Raw genomic sequence first — 16,209 nt, forward strand, 5'->3', positions numbered from 1 at the left:
CACTCTGGGAGGCCCAGTAATGAGTGATCTGCAGCTGTCTCCATGCAACTCTGCCGAATTGGCTCAAGAGTCAGACTTTGGCTGAATGTGATGCACAGCCCTAGTAAAAAGGGAGGGTGATATAAAAGAAAAGCCTTCTTCAGTTAGAGCCGCTAGAACAGATGATTCAGCCTAAAATGGGAAGAAAGTCACATTCCCCGCCACAAGGAAAACATGGTAGCAAAAGATCTAGCAATTTCAAAAATTGGATTAGATCTCAGTAGAAAGAGACATTGATTGGCAACTGAATATGCCAAACTCCGTCTCCATCTCATGATTCAGCGATTTTCTGCTGCTCCAAGTGGGTCCTGGAGTTTGGAAATTTTTATTGGCCCTGGGGTAGTTTAACAGTGTGAGAGCGGTGGAGAAGAGGACTTTAGCTCAAGTGGCGAAGCACATGCATAAGACCCCAGGATCATTTCCTGACATCTTTGGTTAAGAGCAGAGCCTCAAGGAGCATGGTTGGGAGAGGCCTTCCCCAAGGACCCTGGAAAGATCTGTCAGTGGTTGGAGCTTGGTACAAGGCACCTTCTTATTGGCAGAGGCTGCAACTCAGTGGTTACAGAGGACACACTTTGTGCGCAGGGGGCTCCATAATCATAGCTGTCAACGTTTCCTTTTTTTCAAGGGAAATTCCCTTATTCCGAATAGGATTCCTTGCGAGAAAAGGGAAAAGTTGACAGCTATGTCCATAAACTGCTGCTGGTCAAAAGAGTGGTGGCGGCAATCGCCGCTTCTGCAGCCATCCAAATGTTGTTTTGACTCCCAACCAGGACCGGCCCAAGACACTTCAGCACCTGAGGTGAACCACAAAATGGCGCTCCTCCCCTCCCTGCCAGGGAAGAAGGGGTGAGCGAAGATCTAGATCAGGAAGACAGGTGCGGGGTGGGGATAGAGGTCCACATTGGGACTTGTCGCCCCATGGATTCTGCCGCCAGAGGCAGCCGCCTCACCTTGCCTCCTGGATGGGCCGGCCCTGCTCCCAACTCCCACCTGTCCCTGCCCACTGGGCCTGGTTGGCTGGGCCGGGGAGAGTCAGAGACGCCACAAGGACTACGGGATGCTCGTCCCTGGGGAGTCCAGGGGCGTGTGGCGCGGAGGTGGGCGCAGGATGCGGCCAGGGGAGCGACAGCGCGGGGGCTTCGGGCAGCCGGCGACCTTTATCCGCGGAAGCTCCTGGCTTCCCCGCCCTTTGGGGCCCGCCACCTTCGCAAGGCAAGCCGAGGGCCAGAGGCTGCCCTGTTCTGCTTCTGGGTCGCCTGCGGATCCGGCCGGCGCGTGAGGGGGGAACTCATACAAAATGGCAACTCGGAAGCTTTTCTGCGGGATGGAGGTTGGCTGAGAACCAGACCTCTGGTCCCCGTGACTGACATGCGCCTCGCCCAATCACTTCCCCCGCCACGGAGTGGCCCGCGGAGCAGTGGAAAGGCAGGTGGACCGTTACAGGTTGACCTTACAATTAACATGCACACCTTGCTTCCAATCAATACGCCCTGTTTTGAGGCGGGGGAGTCTGTCCTCCCTGACGGAGACCACAACTTGAAAGGGGGGAAGGTGGGCACGAAAGGGAGGCCCAAGCCAATCGAACGCCGCCAAGAGGAGCACGGCATGATTGACGCGCGCTCTGCACAATCAGGCTTAAGGGTATCTCGACTGACTGCACTTCTGTCCATTCAGATAGCAAGGTTCCAGGACAGTATTTGATTGACAGGCGAACGGCCTAGTAATACCGAGGCACTTTCAGGAAGCGAGCGTACAAGCCTAAAGGTGGTGGGCGGGCAGTCTAAACCGCCTCGACGTGTACTCTCAAAGCATCTTGGTGGTGGGAGGGTGAGGTAGCGCCTGACGAAGGCGCAGAGTGACAGGTACCGCGTCGAATGGCGCTGGGCCATTAGAAATATATGGCCAATGGGAACAGGGGAAAGGATTGGTGAGGGCATTGCGGTGGCTGCGGGTTAGGTAGGGTGTGAGAAGTTAGTGGCGCTGCTGCTGTGAGGGGACGGAGACGGCGTTTCCCCCTCCCCTCCTCCTCCCACGGGCTTAAGCTTGGATCGGCGCGCGATGCTCACGGACGGCACGGCCGCCCCGACCCCCGCCGGCGATGAGGAGATAGACTCGGTGACGCCCCGCGCTGCCCCGGCCGCCATCGTCGAGGCCTCCACGGCCGGGCCTAACCCGCTGGGCTTGCGGGCCGTGCGCCTCTTCGGCGAGGCCGGGCCCTGTGGGCCGGCAGGGCCGGCAACAACTTCGGGGGAGGCCGGGGCCGCCGCCGCCGCCGCCGCCCTCGACTTTAAACTGGCGGCCGCTGTGCTGAGAAGCGGGGGCGGCGGTGGGTCCGGCAGCGACGAGGACGAGGTGTCTGAGGTGAGAGGCGGGGAGAGGTAGGCCTTCGCTCCCGCCAGGCTGGAGCTGGAGGAGGAGGAGGAGGGGCCGGAGGGTGCCGTCTCGAACGGAGCTCCCTCCCGCGCTTGGGTACCAGCCCCGCCCGTCAGGCTCCAGAAGCCTCCCTTGCAGGCCGGCCCCGGAATAAAGGAGGGTGGAGACCCACCCAGATGCGCGCGGCGCCCCCCACTCACGCCTGTCTGCCTCCCCCCCCCCGTTTTAATGTAAGCAGTGCCCCCCTTCTTTGTTCATTGTGAGCTAAAACAACTAAAGCGAAGACAAAACATCGAGCATGTCCCGTCTCGCTGCGCCCCCCCCCCGCCGCTCCGTACCTGCTTTTGGGTCCGGATGATGGCGGAAGCGCTCTTCTGCCGCGCCGTCCTCCCTGCCCTCTCGCCCGCCCGTGGCCTGCAAGGAGTAATTATATTATAGAAAGTGCTGATGGCTTATTAGCGTCCGCCTCAAAGGCTCGCTTTGAGAGATCGGTGGGAATAGTAAATCGCATTTCAAATGCTTCCATCAGTTTTTGGGGGCGACAAGCGTCTTTGGTTCTCGTAGTTCTGCTTGTGGTAGGTAGACTGTGGTGCTTATTCCAGGTGTGCATTTTGCTGGCACAAATGTCTGCACTGCACCTGCACAGTAAATAAGGCAAAACTTGAGTATATTTCAAATCTCCATACAAAATTCCTAGAAGTTTAGTGAAGTAACAATGTGGTTTGCCCCATTTACACTTAAATGTGTTCCAGTAGCGATGGAGGGTTATAAGCAAATTGCTTTTCTCCTTCAGTTGCAATATAATATTTCTGCTTTCTAACGCAATAATTCATGTGAAAGAAAGTATCTTGTGACTCCATCATTTACAGTAAGTTTTGAAATATTCACTTGCTACATTGCCTCTGGTGAAAAAGAATTTTTTTCACGCATCTGAGAGAAATGTGGACTTGCAGAAATGCTTGTTTAACTTCTAAAGATTGGTCAGAAAGTCCCTGTCAGTGATAGAAGTAAATATACTGTTTTTAGTATCTGGGTCCATCTGTTGTAATTTCTTGCATTGTTTACTTTTTTTCTTTGGAAACTATCCTTTCAACCTTTTCACAACATTATTTTGTAGGGATTTACTCAGTATGATTTTAAAATAAAAGATGCTTTTAAGCTAGCATAAAATAAGTGATTTTACTAATAGCTGTGGCAAGTGCAGAGTGGTTCTGAAGGCACCTCTGCATAACATACAGGATGCTACTTGAATTTTAAAGACCAATTTTCAATTAAAAATAGGTTTTTAGCTCTCATAATTGGAGAATTTGTGTTGGGGGGGAATCTTCAGATCATTTTTGCCTGGGGACTTGGGACATGTGGTATTTAAACACTTTGAAAAGATGAATCATGCAAGAGAGTTTAGTCTGTCTAGTGGGTGAAGCAAAGGGAGGGAGGATGTAATGGAGAAATTTGGTTTCTTTCATTTCAAATACAAGCTTTTCATTCCCTTGCCTTCATAACTGTCACTCAGTATTCCTCTGTTTGCATATTCCCATTCTGTTTCAGCATTTCTGTCATTAGGGAACACTTCCGACTTTAACTTGTCTTCCTCAAAAGTTCATTTTGTTGCTGTCCAAACAGCACCCATGCATGGATTAGGGAGTTTGAGGGAGTTAATTGGGCCTCACCATTGTCCTGTGTCTATTGAGGGCAAAATGAGATGCAACTATGGCAGACTTGTTTTAGATTTGGATCTGGGCAGTTGTAAACTGGGGTGCAAAATTGGCTTTTAGAGCAAAAGAGAAAAGAAGATAAGAACTAAATAGTTTTTGTGCCTGCCTTTTCCTTTCACCCTTCACCAGGCACTTTTCTCCCCAACTTCCAGTGTTGAAGTTTGGCTGAGGGGGAGAACTAGGGCAGCAAACCCTGGGTAGGTAAATCATGGGTGGGGGAAAGTTCAGAACCTCCATCCAACCTGTGTTCCCTGTTTTGGTCTATAACCTGGACCCCGTGCTGTTTGTGATTTGGCTCCTCTAAGCAGGTTTGCTGCCATCACATCTATTTTAGCAAAGAAAGTATGTCCTAGAACACAATCAGCAGTCCAGCTGCTTTCCAAAGAAATTTCATCTATTACTGATAATCTTACTGAATAAGCTCTAATAAACTTTTTCCAAAGAGCCCACCATTGCTTTAATATAATGTGTTCATTTATTCTCTAGATTTGTACACAACTCCTTATTTTCAATAATAAACAATTGGGCAATAAGAAACGTATTTATAAATTTGAGTTCTCATAGATTATGCTGATCAAACTAGGATAGAAGTTTTGTAAAATTGGCTCTTACATGCAAATAATTAACTGCACCACATACTTGGTGTCCTAATACTGAATAATATGTTCATTAAAAAGATTTCTATAGATTTATGGCCAGAAAACCTTATCCAGTTGTGAGGTTTTGCAAGTGGAAAAACATTTTCCAGTATTTGGTAGAAGACCTAATTCTCATATAGTTCAAAAGCCCTCTATATTACATGTTGTGGAGAAAAGAAATAACTAAAGTATGCTGAAGAATGGCCTGAATTGGTCATATGGCAGTTTTAAGAATATGTCAGTTGTACTTAATCGGGGTGGGGTGGGGTGGGGGTTTGGAATTAAGGCTTTTTCCCCTTTGCAGTCTTGTGAACAGTTGGTTTGGGAAGCAAAGAAAGGAGCAGAAATCCATTATTTGAAATGTATTTCAGAAAATTGTACTTGTATGGAACAGATAAGAAACTTAAAGGGGAAGTAAATTTGTGTTATGAGGGGGAAATAGGTGCTATAGTTAGGGAAGATTTGACTATCATGATTATAGGACTGAAATATCTGTCTGGGGAAGGGTAGAAGGTGGTCTGAGGATGGGTGGTTCTCCCTGTCAGTGGAAACCTGGATTCATAGTGTCAGGGATAGGAGGAGGTTGCAGTGTACTATTTATGGGTGAAGAGAAACCATTCACTTGCATGGGAGAACATTAATGTGTACTTGAAAATATATTTGGGGTCAATGCAGGTTCTGGCCCTGCTCCACTTGCTGCCTCCTAACTTTTCATTGTCTCCCAAAGATATCTGGGGGAAATGGGATCTTTGTATAATCTGCCAGTGAAGAGTAGATAGATAGATAATACTTTATTCGGCTATAAGCCCACAAGGTCTTTGGCTAAGATCAAGTGTAGTGAAGAGTAGAATAGGGCTGCAATCTGAAACATTTTACCTTTGAGTAAGCCCCATTTAATTCAGTGGGACTACTGAGTCGGCATGGTTAGGATTGCACTGTAATTACTGGCATATTTATACCTTAATCTAAGACGGTTAAGAAAAGAATAGATTGTACAGTTGTGCTGTACTTTCTTTAAATGTCCATTGTACATTTACAGTTGGAATCCTGAAGCAATATCCTTGGTCTTCGCCTATAGTCTGGCTTGTGTGATCATATGAGGCTTTAAATCATTTTTTTACAGAAAGACTCATTCTTGCTGATATAATCTTAATATTTACAACCACATGAAGGTTTCATTTTTGGAATAATAAATTTTCGGAGAAGTTTTTACAGTTATATAAAAAATCACTGATTTGGTTATACTATTAGAAATACAAAGACAGGAAATTATGAAATTATTGTTTATATTTGGACAACTTTTCTGCTGTACTTTATTGGAAGGAGAAAAATATTCATTTCCTTAATAACAATTTAAACAATTTATTTAACTAAAACAATAATATTGTAGCATGTTTGTGAACTGATGTGGTTAAATGATTTAAAAAACAAACAAACTTAGACTGAGTTTTAGCACACATGAAAAACTTAAAACAAATCTTTATTTCCTGATGTAACTCATGGGTAGGCAAACTAAGACCCGGGGGCCACATCCAAACCAATTGCCTTCTCAATCCGACCTGCAGACGGTCCGGGAATCAGCATGTTTTTAACATGAGTAGAATGTGTCCTTTTATTTAAAATGCATTTCTGGGTTATTTGTGGGGCATAGGAATTTGTTCATCCCCCCCCCCAAAAAAAAATAGTCCGGCCCCCCACAAGGTCTGAGGGACAGTGGACTGGCCCCCTGCTGAAAAAGTTTGCTGACCCCCGATAGAAAACTATCTTTAGAAAGATTTTTCTCCAAAAGCATTTTATCTTAAAAATCTGATTTGAATTTTAAAAAATCTGATTTTTTAAATTTTCTTTAAAAAAATCATTGATTTTTATCCACCCTGATTTATATTATGTGTGCTTTCTTGGGATAGTTGTCTGAAAAATTACTGCGTGCCCACTTCACTATTGTATCCATTCATCATTTCAGATTAATTTCATGAAAATGTTTATTAAGAAATATGTATTTTTCTGAAATCCTCATCATCACTGCATAATTTGTTGAAACAGTAATAGCTTTTTGAATCAAATTGTTATAATAGTTTCAAAGCAAAATTGTTGTCTCCCTTCTCTTGATAAAACTTCACCAAAACGTTACAAAATATTTTTCAAGTCTTTAAAACTCAGAAGTTACATTTGACCACTGAATCCTGTTAGAACTTTTGCACACATAATTATTTTTTACTTATTTATTTACTCCATAAAATTTTTACCTTACTTGATTGCAAACAAACTAACTTCAAAAGGGTATACAAAAGGATAAAACAATAAAATCAAGAAATAAAACCACAACCATACTTTAAAACATACAACAGCTAAAATACTCAATCTAGTCTAACTTCATCTCAGTGTTACATCAACCCAACTGGTTAAAAATCTTAGAGAATCTTGGCTACCTTTTCTGCCAAAGTAATGCTTAGTGATATTTAGGGCCGGCAGGGCAAGGGGGGACAGGTACCATTTGTTAACCAGGGGAAACAGAGAGGTAGTGACAGTACAGCTGCACATACTTAGAATATCCTTATATTTATTTGTTGCCATGATTCGTTTTGTAATTTATTTTGTATTTTAGGCATGTCTGTTCTAATACAGTGGTACCTTGGGTTACATATACTTCAGGTTACAGACGCTTCAGGTTACAGACTCCGCTAACCCAGAAATAGTACCCGAGGGGGTTAAGAACTTTGCTTCAGGATGAGAAAAGAAATCGTGCAGCAGTGGCGCGGTGGCAGCAGGAGGTCCCATTAACTAAAGTGGTTTTCAGGTTAAGAACAGTTTCAGGTTAAGAACGGACCTCCGGAACAAATTAAGTACTTGACCCGAGGTACCACTGTATTAGAATGAGAGGTAGACTTGCTTGCTCTAAGGTAGAGGTTTTCAACGTTTTTGCGTCCACTGCTCCCTTGACCAACCACATTCTTTATTCAGCTCCCCTGTAGGATACAGGGGAATCACCACTTTCAAGTGAGTTCCATTCCAGGCCACCATGCGCATCACTGGGATGCCCCCTCCCATCCTTACTTGGTTTTGAAGGTTGCTGAGGAGCTCTGTCTTGCTGTGTTCTAAGCCCCAACTGGCTTCACTAGAAATCATTGACACCATCAGTCATAGCCATCAATTTCAATGGGCCAACACTGAGTAAGATTAACACTGGCTACAACCCAATATAAAAGGGTATTCTCCTACTCAGGGAAGACCCATTGGAGGTCAGTGACCCCTGAGTCAGCCATACCCATCAATTTCAGTAGGTCTCCTCTTGGATAGTATTATTATTTCTATTGCAGTTTATTGCACATCTATTACTCACCTATTTCAATGGTTTTCCTATTGAGCAGGACTCAACACTGCCAGAAACCCAGTAATGATTATGAGGAAGATAAAGATAGGCTTTGCCTAGCAAAGTACTACTCAAGAGCAGAATGCATTGGAGTCGGCAGGTCGAGTGTCTATATTTTGGAAGCCCATATTGCAGTGGAGTGGTATCTCTGAAATGGTTGATGGAGAGGGCTATTCAAGTTGCCTTTTTTAAAAAACCCAACAACCTGATGTTAACCATTAAGCCTTCAGCCATGTTAAGACCAATTGGTCATCTGTGCTGTGGGTTAAACCACAGAGCCTAGGACTTGTTGATCAGAAGGTTGGCGGTTCGAATCCCCGCGACGGGGTGAGCTCCCGTTGCTCGGTCCCAGCTCCTGCCAACCTAGCAGTTCGAAAGCATGTCAAAGTGCAAGTAGATAAATAGGTACCGCTCCGGTGGGAAGGTAAACGGCGTTTCTGTGTGCTGCTCTGGTTTGCCAGAAGTGGCTTAGTCATGCTAGTCACATGACCCGGAAGCTGTCTGCGGACAAACGCCGGCTTCCCTCAGCCTATAGAACGAGATGAGCGCACAACCCAAGAGTCGGTCACGACTGGACCTTTACCTTTACTTTCTTCAAGCCTATGCTAACTGTGTGTATTGACTATGAGCATAACAATATGAAAGTGTGACCCAGGTGTCTTGGATGATCTGGTTGGAAGGTCTTGACATGGAGTCTGGAAGGCAGGATTCTATAGTCATTGTGTGTTTTAATTGAATATGAGGAAGGTGTTGCACAGTTACAGTGGTACCTCTGGATGCAAATAGGATCCGTTCTGGAGCCCCATTCGCATCCTGAGTAAAACGTAAGGTGCGTCTGCACGGGTCGTGTTTTGCCGCTTTCACACATGCACGTGATGTCATTTTGAGCGTCTTCGCGAGCGACAAAACCCAGAAGTAATGTGCTCCGTTACTTCCGGGTCACCGCGGAGCATAACTTGAAAACGCTCAACCTAAAGCACATCTAACCCGAGGTATGACTGTAATTGGAAGGAAAACGAACCCTTGGTCAGCTGCTACACAAAGTGATGGTGAGGGACAAGGGCTCAGGAGAATTCAAAAGTTTGCCACAAAATGCTTTTTGTGACAATTTGGCTGTTCCTAATAAAAATATTGCCCAACTATGGATTTTGGAAGTTTTTTTTTAATGGACCAACATGGTTGCTTTTTTGTGCTTGAGGGAATACCAAATCTAGTTGTTCAGAGCAGAATATACAACCAGAGGAAGATAAGGGTCATCTTCAGGTGGCAGGAAATTAAGGCTTACATCCCTTCAGCCACTATACTATACTAATGACGTGGATTGATGTACTAGGTCAGGGGCCCCAAACTACAGTCTGCGGGCCACATCCAGCCCTCCAGGGTCCTGAACCCAGCCTGCCCGGCAATTGCAGAACCCGCTGCTGTCTAATGGGTCTCCCCGGATCTCAGCCAGCAGCAGCATGCTGCTGCAGCAGCAAAGAACTCGGCCCAGACACCATAGGGTGGAGGTGCAGGAGGAGGCCCTCGCAGAACCCAGTCCAGCTCAGGGAAGATGACCTCCCTCTTCTCCTTCCTTCTCCGGCTTTCTTCATTCTCAATCCTAGTTACAAAACTCCTCGTCCATGTGGTGCTTGCTGGGCAAAGATCATGGTTAGATCATGGGTAAGGCGGGCAGGAAGAGGAGGAGGTGGCTTTGTTAAAATGCACTTCTTTTGTAAATTGTTGGAAAATACGGGTCTCAAACATGAGGTTTTTTAAGCGGCAGTGGCTTTAATTCAAGATCTGTGGGTGGTGTTTTTTTAAAAAAGCTTTTGGCTGCAAAGCAAATTGCATAGCGCAGGCATAGGCAAACTGGGCCCTCCAGATGTTTTGGGACTACAACTCCCATCATCCCTAGCTAACAGGACCAGTGGTTAGGGATGATGGGAGTTTGGTCCCAAAACATCTGGAGGGCCGAGTTTGCCTATGCCTGGCATAGCGCTTCCAAGAGATCTCCCCTACCATCAGCTATGAATATGCTAGTTTTGTAGGGTGAAGTTTGGGAAGGCGGAAGTGTGTTTGGGGTTTTTTTTTTGGGGGGGGGAGAGATGTTGAGAATCCACTTTCTGAGCCAGAACTGGTGGGAAGGGGTTGCGGCTTTTGGAGGGGGCTGGCAGTTGTCCAGACAGAGTATATGGGATGTGTTGATGTGACAGGGGCTGAACTTTTTATAAGGCGGGTGTTTATGTGAAAAGCAAAGCAGTTGTTTGGGGGGTGTGAGTTCCCCTTTTTTGTTAGGAGGTTGCAAAACACTGGAGGGAGCTGAGCGGATTCTGTGCTGGGGAGACTGCTGTCAGGAGCAGCTTTGCTTTGCTTATGATATTATGGTTATGTAATCCTTACAGTAACCCTGTAGGGCAGGCCAGTGTTCTTTCCCACCCCACCCCCCATTGCAGACAGGAGAGGTGACTTGTGCAAATTCAAGCTGCCAGTGACCCCAACTTGTAGCTTAGGCTCTGCTAAGCCAGCTGCCCTGACGCAAGGTGACCTGGGAGGGGTTCAGGTTTGTGGGGTCAGATTTCACATGGTTTGAGGAGAGAGCAGGCCCATACTTCCCATTGAAATACTTATATGTTTATGTTGATTAAAATCATTCATTTTAAATATTGTATTGTTTTTCCTGTTTTTTGTGCCCTACAAATAATATATGTGCAGTGTGCATAGGAATTCGTTCATATTTTTTCCAAACTATAGTCCGGCCCCCAACAGTGTCAGAGGGACAGTGAACTGGCCCCCCGTTTAAAAAGTTTGAGGACCCCTGTACTAGGTAAAATAACAAGAATTCAATAGGACTTAGTTCTGAGTAGACATAGATAGTGTTTTAGTCTTAATGAATAGCTAGTTTACAGTTACATCTGAAGTGGCCAAATAAGGTTTGGAAAAGGTCTGGGAACTGTGGGTTGTATCCAGTGCTTATCCTTCTCAGAGTAGAACCATTGAAATTAATGACTAGTAAGGTCCATTGGCTTTAGTGGGTCTACTGGGAGCATTGGATACAGTCCCATGATTTCAAATTACATAAGTATCTGTCAAATAAGGGAAGGTGGGAAACTTACTATGTAGAGAAAAGAAATTGAATTTTTCAATTTTTTTTTGCCAGTAAAAACAAATTTGTCCTTGATTAAGACATTAAAACCTTTAATTCTGAACTCTGTGCCAATCCAAGTCACAATCTGAAAGTAAACATAAACTTAAGTGTTTTCCTGCTGTTCTCCATAAGAAGGTGAGCATAATCTATCGCCATCCAGTTATGCTTCTGGCATCTCATGGCCAAGAATAGTGAAGTTTTTAAACTCTTGTAAGTATAAAATGTATCAGCATATTGATCTGCATCAGGGTGTTCTCGGCTCTATTCCTGAACATTTTTGGTATGGCTTTCTTTATTGTTCATACTGAAACTCCCAAGTTTATTCCTAAATAATTGGAGATCCTTCCAACTAAAATAGGCTTAAGACTCAATGTTAATTACACCAACTTTCAATTAAATTTCAGAGAAATTGATGGGATTTCTCTCAAATTAATCTATTTAGATTGATATGTATGAATCCATATGCAGTTTGTTTACTTTTGCATTAAATCTATATACTGTTCTATGATCTAAGGTTACAGGGCGTTTTACAGCATAAAAAACTAAACTAAAAACTAGTTGAAAGTTAAATGCAGAAGCCTTGGTCTATAATGGTACTTATTTACACACCTAATTCCAAATACAGCTTCTGCAGCCAACATACTAAAAAGCAGAATGCTTTTTACTGCTCCTGGTTAAACATCCTTGCTAATCCTTTGAACAGAAAATCTGTGCTTGAACAGAAAACCTGTGCTTGTAATGATGCACACTATAAAACAGATGACGTAACCTTTTTTGCAGTGTTTGAAATTCATTGGGCGCCAGGCACATTTTGCTACTGGCACGGGTTCAATTACGACTACATAGATATTTCTAGGTGTCAGGTTGGTGACTGACATCTCCATCGAGCCAGTTGACTTGTGTGCAGCAAAATACGCACATCATATGCTTCTGTGCTGCCACATGAATCATGGATGCTGGGCATCTTAGTGCTCAATCATTGCATCAAGGAAAGTTAGTGTAGGGCTGAGTACAAATATATTTGACTGTGTTGCAGCCTTTACACAGAATACCCAAATGGAAACTCGGAGACCACAGTTTAAAAACCCATGCCTTAGTGTATAGTTAATACCATTTCCATTTTCACTCAGTTTATCCTTCTTACATACTAGGACAAGTGAATTATTATAAGAGCAAAGTACAGTCAAGCAATACAGTTTAGATTAGATGCAGCCTTTCTCAACCTGTAGGTCCCCAGAGGTTGTTGGACTACAACTCCCATCACCCCTAGCTAGCAAGGTCAGAGCTCAGGGATGATGGGAGTTGTAGTCCAACAACTTCTGGGGACCCACGGGTTGAGAACTGCTGGATTAGAGGTTTTCAACCTTTTTGAGTTCATGGCTCCCTTGACCAACTACATTCTTTCTGTGGCACCCCTGTGGGACTCAGTAGCCCAGTTATGTCACCCCTTGCTTGCAGAGCTGGCCGCCTCTCTCCCTTTTTTTAACACCCTCCCTTGTGGAGTGTTCCCTCAGCCTCCTCTCCTTTCCCCACTCCTTGGGAGTCTTCTGGGCAGCCGCTCCTGCTGTCCCTGGTCTCTGAGCTGCCCCCTACCACTCCAGAGAGAGATGCCTCCTCACACTGCCCCACAGGGGCCTGGGAAGAGGATGCCCCCAACCTTAGTGGCCCAACGGAGACTGGCCAAAGGTGAACGTGAGGCCAGCACCTTACCTTGATTGGCAGCAGCGAGCATTGCTGGGCCTGCATAGCGGAAAAGCTTCCCTTCAGCATCGAGCACTTAGCTCCCAAGCAGGACAGCAAGCACAAGAAAGGTCAGTGCAGCGCCTGCCTGCCTGGCCTCCCACTTGTTTCTCCATTCCAAAGAAAGGGCTGGTGGACTGGCTGGCTGGGCTCCTCGCCTGCTTGCTTACTCCATGGCCACCTCAGCTCCTGGCAACCCGTTGGCCAGCCCCAGAGGCACCATTTGTCTACAGTTTGGGGCTGCTGAAACAAATAGCAGTGCAAGCCTTTGGGAGGCAGAGATGCAAGAGGGCATTAGGGGAAGGAGGGGAGGAAAGAGGGACAGGCCAGTGTTGCCCACAGCACACATGACCAATCATTCATGGCACCTAGGGTGCCACAACGCACTGGTTGAAAACCACTGGTTTAGATTATAAATAGACATTCTGTTGTGGTGACTGTAATCTAGGTTTGAGGTGCCATTTGGCGCCTAGTTTATACAGTCATACCTCGGGTTGAATACGCTTCAGGTTGAGCACTTTTGGATTGCACTCCATGGTGACCCGGAAGTAATGGAGCACATTACTTCCGGGTTTTGCCTCATGCGCAGACAGTCAAAATGACATCATGTGCGGAAGTGGTGAATCGCGACACACACAAATGCGCAGTCGTGGATTGTGTTCGCTTCAGGATGTGAACGGAGCTCCGGAACGGATCCCATTTACATCCTGAGGTACCACTGTATATCTGAGTTTTTAACACTGTTTTTTTTTTGGTCACTCACCCTTGGCAAAACACGCCCCCACCACCACATCCTTTTGGGTGTGTTCAGAAGTCACCCCTCTCCTCAGCTGTTCTATGCAGATCAGCAGAGGAGAGAATAACTTGCATCCCCATTGGGAAATATGGGTGGAGAGGTTCAACTTTTTCCAAACCTATATTGTGCTGTGTCTGTGTTACTTTATATTCCTTTTGTTGCTGCTGGAAAAATTAATGAGAAAATTTTACTTGATCAGTATTGGGCTCCCAGACTGGAGGTTTAGTCACCCCTACTCTAAAAACATTTTTCCATAGGGTGAAATGAGTGTTTATTTGAAGATGATTTTTTTAAAAATAGTGTCATTCAAGAGATACATCTTGTTCACTGTCTTTTCCCAAATTGGCATCAAAAGCAAAAGGGGAACCATTCTTTTGAGTTTAATGTAATGCAACCAGGCATTTGACCTCTTATTCTGAAATTTTTACCTGTGTTACTTAAACTCATTGTGTCTACATGCTGTAGGCCTGTGGACTGCCGAGAATAGTATCTAGAGGAAAATCTGCTATAGCTTCAAGAATAAAACTAATCTTATATAAACTGGTAGTTCTTCATTTGCTGAATAAGTTTAATTACTACACTTGTTCAATATTGGATAGTGCTGGACTTGAAAATATTCATTCTGTGCTTGCTAAACTGGTAACAGATGAATTTCACTTCTACTCGGTATGTTTCTGAGCACAATTCAAAGTGTTGGTGCTGACCTTTAAAGCCCTAAACTGCCCCAGCCCTGTATATCTGAAGGAGCATTTCCTCCCCCATCATTCAGCCCCGACACTGAGGTCCAGCTCAGGGGGCCTTCTGGTGAGAAGTGAAGTTACAGGGAACAAGGCAGATGGAACACCCTCCCATCAGATGTCAAGGAGATAAATAACTATGCAACAAATAACTATGCAACTTTTAGAAGACATCCAAAGGCAGTCCTGTATCAGGATGTTTTTAATGTTTGAGAGTTTATGTTTTTATATGGGTTGGAAGCACCCAGGGTGCCTGGGGCAACCCAGCCCGATGGGAGGGGTATAAATAATAAAATTATTACAGTGGTACCTTGGGTTAAGTACTTAATTCGTTCCGGAGGTCCGTACTTAACCTGAAACTGTTCTTAACCTGAAGCGACACTTTAGCTAATGGGGCCTTCTGCTGCCGCGCCGCCGGAGCACAATTTCTGTTCTCATCCTGAAGCAAAGTTCTTAACCTGAAGCACTATTTCTGGGTTAGCGGAGTCTGTAACCTGAAGCATATGTAACCTGAAGCGTATGTAACCCGGGGTACCACTGTACTATTATTACCACAGTTTTCAGTTTTACTTTTCAGGGAAGAAAAATAAAAGTACAACCCTAGGTATTGTTACCTGGTAGTAAAGTCCACCTTGCGCTGTGGGACTTTCTCCTCAGTAAGTGTGCATATGAATGCCACCTAAAAATCTGCATTTCTCCAACTGGTTTTCCTGGGAAATTGTCAAGCCAAAGTAGATGATTAGTGAACTGTAGTTGGTGATTATGGTTAGAATCTTTGAAGTAGTAGAGAGGTTTCTCTCATCTAGGGAAAACCAAATGTTGGCAGGTTCAGCAGTTATAGGTGACCTAAATTTAGTCTGCAGTACAGTCTAAATTACTGTTACCTTGAACATGGTTGTAAATGTGTTCAACTAATAGTATGTGTTCTGAAATTTCATTCTCCAGTAACTTTTGTTCTTGAAAATGCATGCATGTAGCTATCAAATATGTGGCTTTGACACAATGTATCCAGTTTTGTTCTGGTTTGGAATTGTTAAATAAAACAGAAGTAACAGCTAACTTCTATGTCTTCAAACAGGTTGAGTCGTTTATTTTGGACCAAGAAGATCTGGATAACCCGGTGCTTAAAACAACATCAGAGATATTTTTGTCAAGTGCTGCAGAAGGAGCAGACCTACGAACAGTAGATCCAGAAACGCAAGCAAGACTAGAAGCCTTGCTGGAAGCAGCAGGTAGTTTTCTTTTTTCATTTTGATAGTAGTTTTATTTGTGGGTGGTGGAACCAATAGTTTTGACCTTGAGGAACAGAGACTGCTGTGTGCTCAGACATTAACAACTTGAAGTTGAGTTTCGGAACACAATTGAGTTTCTAGAATTGAACATTTTAAAACTTTGTTTGGGATGCCTAAAAGAGTTTAGAAGTGCTTATGTCAAATTCAAGACATTGAGGCAATGTACTCCGCAAGGTTTTACCTAGATGCTGCTGTGTAAAACTGTGTTTTACTCGTACAGACTGTCTCAATTATCTGAGCTAAGTGATGCAGGAATCACAGGAATCAAATCACAGTGGTGATGAGTTCAGGGATCTTGAGATAATATTGTTTAATGAAAAATGGGAGTATAAACAGGCTCTCATTCAAGTTTGTATCTGAATAAGTAATTCATGCTTGG

The 16,209-nt window shown here is 44.6% G+C and overlaps 1 protein-coding gene across 10 annotated transcripts in view; it reads left to right on the forward strand.

The window, feature by feature from the left end:
* The first annotated feature begins 1,992 nt into the window (after positions 1-1,992).
* LOC307219908 (ankyrin repeat and KH domain-containing protein 1-like) overlaps positions 1,993-16,209 on the forward strand; it is a 90,662-nt gene continuing 76,445 nt past the window's right edge. For 7 of the 10 annotated variants that reach the window (XM_079983423.1, XM_079983426.1, XM_079983427.1 and 4 more), the window contains exons 1-2: positions 1,994-2,403; positions 15,617-15,770. In XM_079983423.1, coding sequence (XP_079839549.1) covers positions 2,101-2,403; positions 15,617-15,770 — 457 coding nt within the window. In that variant the 5' untranslated portion in view covers positions 1,994-2,100. Of the gene's footprint in view, positions 2,404-15,616; positions 15,771-16,209 lie in introns of all 10 variants that reach the window. The other 3 variants (XM_079983425.1, XM_079983432.1, XM_079983424.1) reach the window with 2 other exon arrangements.

This window comes from Podarcis cretensis, assembly GCF_951804945.1.
Source record: "Podarcis cretensis genome assembly, chromosome: 7".
Classification (NCBI taxonomy): domain Eukaryota; kingdom Metazoa; phylum Chordata; class Lepidosauria; order Squamata; family Lacertidae; genus Podarcis; species Podarcis cretensis.